The 5,532-nt window shown below is 36.2% G+C and overlaps 1 protein-coding gene across 1 annotated transcript; it reads left to right on the plus strand.

Annotated features, from left to right (window-relative positions):
• Window positions 1–299: 299 nt before the first annotated feature.
• CNGA1 (cyclic nucleotide gated channel alpha 1) lies at window positions 300–4,963 on the plus strand. The gene is given in 7 exon segments (XM_010134680.1): window positions 300–406; window positions 741–803; window positions 1,175–1,219; window positions 1,311–1,412; window positions 2,324–2,431; window positions 2,584–2,690; window positions 3,546–4,963. Coding segments are annotated over 7 exon segments (1,950 nt in total).
• The last annotated feature ends 569 nt before the right edge of the window (window positions 4,964–5,532 follow it).

Genomic DNA, 5,532 nt, shown 5'->3' on the forward strand with positions numbered 1-5,532 from the left:
GCTCAGGAGAAACACCTCTAAATCAATGCTTCCTCTAAGAGAAATATGTGTTGAACATTCTCTTTAGCAGCAGTTGCTTGGTCATTCGGAACACTGAGGCAGCCACAGTGCCACTTCTTGTCTGGTGGGAATGTCATGGGAGAGAGGAAACTGAAAATATTGTTGGTTTTGGGTGAAGCAAGGATACAAAGAATTCATATTTAGAAAAGAAATTTGCTTGTTACTTCTGACAGTTGTGCAATTACTGACTCTATTTTAAACCAGTCTTTCTCAATACCCAGGGTAAGACGAACTTGACCATGAAGGTAGGAGTGATTGAGACTCATCACTCCCATACAATTATTCCCAGTGTGGTAGTGCAAGACACCAGTGAGGAACCTGGACCGATGGCCAAAGGGGAAAACGGGTATATCAAATTCACCATTTTATGTCTGTTTGGTTTGGGTTTGTTTTTTGTTTTTTGGTTTTTTTGATAATTTGCATAGGATTAACTAAACACAGATACTTGCCATTGTCTAATTTTTTTCAGACTCATTAATAATTTAAGTTTTTAAGACTGTGATATACTGCTTTTTGTAAATGCTTAAAATTAAAAGATTAAAATTTGTGCCCTTTCAATTTCCTTAGATAACTTAGCCCATGATTAAAACAGTGAGAAACAGTCTGTGACAATTTAGGTTAAATGGTTTTTTGTGTTTCAGCATATGTCGTTATAACTGTGCTGTTTTGCTGTTCCCTAGGCAATGGTATCTACCCAATGCACTCGCACGCTACAATATTAACAACAATAGTAATAAAGATGAGTAAGTATCTTTGCCATTTCCTAAAAGGAGAGCACTGCAATATTGATTGTTTAAGCAGCAGTGAAGAATCATATATGTATATACAAAATCATTTAAAAACAAACAGTTATGTCATTCAAGTAATCCCAGAAGAGACTGCATGTACATTTTAACTTCATGGACATCAGTTATGATGATCATTCTCAATACTAAAGTTACTGGTATTATATCTATTAATTTAAAATAAAAGTAGTTCTATGTGAATACAATAAGTAAACCAGTTTTTGAAGTGCAAACACCTAAGTATACTGCATTAGATGATTCTAGTAAATAAATGCGGAAGCAAGGGCTTTGTACACCCCATGTACTTATCATATTTTTATTTTCCTTAGAGAGGAGAGGAAGAAGAAAAAAGAAAAGAAGAGGTAAGACAAAGAGTAATAATACTACTATTTCTAACTCACATAATTTCCTTCCACACATTTTAACTTAGTCTGTAATAACTGAAAATGTAAATTTATTCCTTAGCAAGCCAGAAAAAAAAAAAGATGGAGAAACACAAAAGAACAAGGAAAAAAAGGAGAAAAACAAAAATAAAGATAAGTCCAAGAAGAAAGAAAATAAAGAAGAGTAAGTATTTTTCATTTAGGTTCTGCCAGGTTTGTCTGATAAAATTGCATTTGATGTAAAACCGAATCCATTCATGGACATCCTGTAAACAAGACACTTATTTTCTAGTGAATGAGTGTACACACTGCTGCTGTTCTCCCTAGAGTTGTTTTGATTGAACTTCATATCTGGACACCAGAAATATGCATGCATGGAATTGATCTAAAAAAGTTAATCAAGAAAAATCTCCTTTGGATTCTGATTATCTAATATTTTTTGGATAATGCCCTGAAGCAAAAGATGTGCCAGAGTAAAGCAATCTCTCCCGCATATAAGGGCATCTACAAGCAAGTAAACTCTTCTGTGATCTAAAAGTTCTTGCTTTACCTTTGCTTGATGATAAACTCATAATTTTCTGACCAAGGAAAAGAAACTTAGAGCAGTGCAGTAGGAACTTGTGTTGTATGATTTCATGTTCTTTGGTTTCTCTATATAAACTATGCCTAAGTTTCATCTTTCTCAGAGCTAGACTCTTCCCAGTGAGAAAGGCACGGTTTATCTCTTATTTAAACATTAGTAGACACATAGTAATACTTACTTTTTGAAAGATGATCAAATAGATTATCAGACAAAATGGTTAATTGGGTAGGAAAAATCTTTTTAGAAGGTTGAAATTACATGTGCTGCTATAAACTCCAGTGGCACTGCCAAGCTGATTTTTCTCAGCAAAATTTGGATTCCAAAGTTTGTGTCCCAAGTCACACCTAACAAGCAGCTTCATGTTCTCCATGCATTCAAGCAAGGAAGAGTAACTTTAGTAAAGTTTAGTTAGTTTACAATAACAATTTCTGGAATGCTTCATTCCTCAAAACTTGTTATATGTTTTTTAAGTCTCTCATTAAATCTATTTTTTTTTCCTGCCAATCACTTAGGAAGAAGAAAGATATTTTCATTATTGATCCAGCAGGAAATATATATTACAACTGGTTGTTTTGCATCACAATGCCTGTCATGTACAACTGGACCATGATTATTGCTAGGTGATGTACTCTTTCAATGTCTATATAAAACTTCTGTCAAATGGTAATTAATATCTCTAAATAGATTTTTAAAGTATTTTATTCAGCACTGATTTCATGCAAATATTTAATTTTCATTTCATGGCAATTTATTTTCGTCTTTTCCTATTCAGAGCCTGTTTTGACGAGCTTCAGCATGACTACTTAGCAGTATGGTTTATTATTGATTATGTTTCTGATGCCATCTATGTTGCTGACATGTTTGTACGGACAAGAACAGGTAAGCTAGTCAATGATTAATTATTCCTCTTGATACATTTATGTCTGGTGGTTCCAAATATTCAGAATACTATTACTTTTACTATCTGGGTGCCCTACGAGGTGCAGTAGTGAAAAAGACATTGAGGGAGATCTCTGAAACACTGTAGTCTGTGATCTGCAAAAATAGGAAGTATTACTCAAAGAATACATGAAGCCTGAGGTAAGCTAGGCATGACGTAAGCTAGATACTGTTCTGCCTGCAGCTGACTCAAAAAGACAAAATAAACACCGAGTGCAGCCCAGTGAGGATCAGGCATCCAAAAAAATTAGCACGTAAACCTGGATTTTGTATTTAAGGAGATTCAAGTATTTTCTTTATTTTCAAGACCATGGAGCAAGCAAGACATGTAAATAACTTCAGCTGCAACTGAACTGTTTCTTTTCAAATCTTATCCTACATCCAGAGCTACTGAGAAGATAGATACACTCAACGTGGAACTGACACTCTCATGCTCAAATTCTTTCCCTCATTAACCACCCTTTCTATAGCCTGTGGAGTTTTACTGGGGATTGGGGCAGGGGGGGAGTAGGGGGGCCCGGGTTTTTTGTGGATGTTCACTGTAGTGAAAATGTGGAGGGAAAGAATCAGAGCTGGAAGTGTTTAATTTTCAAAGCTTTGCGGTTTAGCTCAAGGTAAACCATATAGCACAAAGCTGAATATTTGGAAATAAAAAAATGCTTATTAAAATGTAAGAGAATGTATGTACGAACTGGAATTTGCACCCAAAATATTTTTCAAAGTAGATTCAGATTGACATTGAACACAACACCACTGAAGTCGTAACATTTTTTATCATTTACAATTTGATTTTAGGTTACCTGGAGCAAGGTCTTCTCGTGAAAGAAGAACAAAAGCTTCAAGAGAAATATAAAGCATCTTTTCAATTCAAATTAGATTTTCTGTCAATCATACCAACTGATCTGTTATACTTTAAGTTAGGACTGAATTACCCGGAATTAAGAATCAACAGACTACTCAGAGTAGCTCGGATGTTTGAATTCTTCCAGCGAACAGAAACAAGGACAAACTACCCAAATATCTTCAGGATCTCTAACCTTGTCATGTACATTGTAATTATTATTCACTGGAATGCCTGTGTGTACTACTCAATCTCAAAAGCCATTGGATTTGGGGCTGACACATGGGTCTACCCCAACATCTCTGATCCTGAATTTGCCCGTCTGACTAGAAAGTATGTCTACAGTCTCTACTGGTCAACACTGACCCTGACGACTATTGGTGAAACACCTCCTCCTGTAAGAGACTCTGAGTATTTCTTTGTGGTTGTTGACTTCTTGGTTGGAGTATTGATTTTTGCTACCATTGTTGGTAACGTGGGCTCTATGATCTCCAACATGAATGCCGCCAGGGCAGAGTTTCAAGCAAGGATTGATGCTATCAAGCAGTATATGCACTTTCGGAATGTGAGTAAAGACATGGAAAAAAGAGTTATAAAGTGGTTTGACTACCTGTGGACAAACAAAAAGGCTGTGGATGAAAGAGAAGTCTTGAAGTATCTGCCAGATAAACTAAGAGCAGAGATTGCAATCAATGTTCACCTGGAAACGCTAAAAAAGGTTCGGATTTTTGCAGACTGTGAAGCTGGTCTGTTGGTTGAGCTGGTTTTGAAGCTCCGGCCGCAAGTATACAGTCCTGGAGATTATATCTGCAGAAAAGGAGATATTGGACGAGAGATGTACATTATCAAAGAAGGCAAGCTGGCAGTAGTTGCTGATGATGGAATTACCCAATTTGTGGTCCTAAGTGATGGAAGCTATTTTGGAGAAATCAGCATTCTTAATATCAAAGGTAGCAAAGCTGGCAATCGAAGAACAGCCAATATTAGAAGTATTGGGTATTCGGACTTGTTTTGTCTGTCTAAAGATGATCTCATGGAGGCTTTAACAGAGTATCCGGATGCAAAGGCTATGCTGGAAGAAAAAGGCAAGCAAATCCTAATGAAAGATGGGTTGCTGGACATTGAAGTTGCAAATTTAGGGAGTGATCCTAAAGATCTGGAAGAGAAGGTCACCTACATGGAAAGATCCATGGACAGATTACAAACAAAGTTTGCCAGGTTGTTGGCTGAGTATGAAGCTGCACAACAGAAACTGAAAAAAAGACTTACACAAATCGAGAAAATATTGAAGCCAGTTATAGAGCAAGAATTTGCAGACTTAGAAGAAGCAGATCCACCCACAGATAAACCTGGAGCGTCAAAAGTGGAATAAAACACTGGAGGTTGCCAATAAGACCTTGGGTCAAATCCTGCATGGGGCTGGATACATTGATTTCTAATCTTTGTGGGACCTATGAATTATGAAAAATTATTTGTTGAGGTAATGATGTCACTAATTTCCTACAAGCAGCACATATTCGGCAGATGTCGGGAAGAAAAAGAAGAACTGAGAATGAGGATGGAAGGTAACACCTTGCTCTCACACGAACAGGTGGTATTATCTGCCAATGTGCTATGTACACTTTATGTAACACCGCGCTGCAGCGAATGCATTCAGTCTATATACAGTCATTCACTGGCAAACATGGAAAACTTTGATGACTATTTTAAAATAATTTATTTGTGTATTCTTATGGAAAGAAGGAAAAGTTTGGTAACAATTACATTATTTGAAGTCAATATAGGCATGAACCATGATATTAAATTTGTGCATAAACAAACACAATATCTATTGCCTAACATAAGATTAATTAAGTATGGGATATTATAGAAAGATTTAGGTGTATCTACAATGCAGATGCAAGTACTGAAGGCTGTAAGATTTGGAAAATACTATTACTT

This window comes from Buceros rhinoceros, unplaced genomic scaffold (genome assembly GCF_000710305.1).
Source record: "Buceros rhinoceros silvestris isolate BGI_N320 unplaced genomic scaffold, ASM71030v1 scaffold19444, whole genome shotgun sequence".
In the NCBI taxonomy this organism is placed as follows: domain Eukaryota; kingdom Metazoa; phylum Chordata; class Aves; order Bucerotiformes; family Bucerotidae; genus Buceros; species Buceros rhinoceros.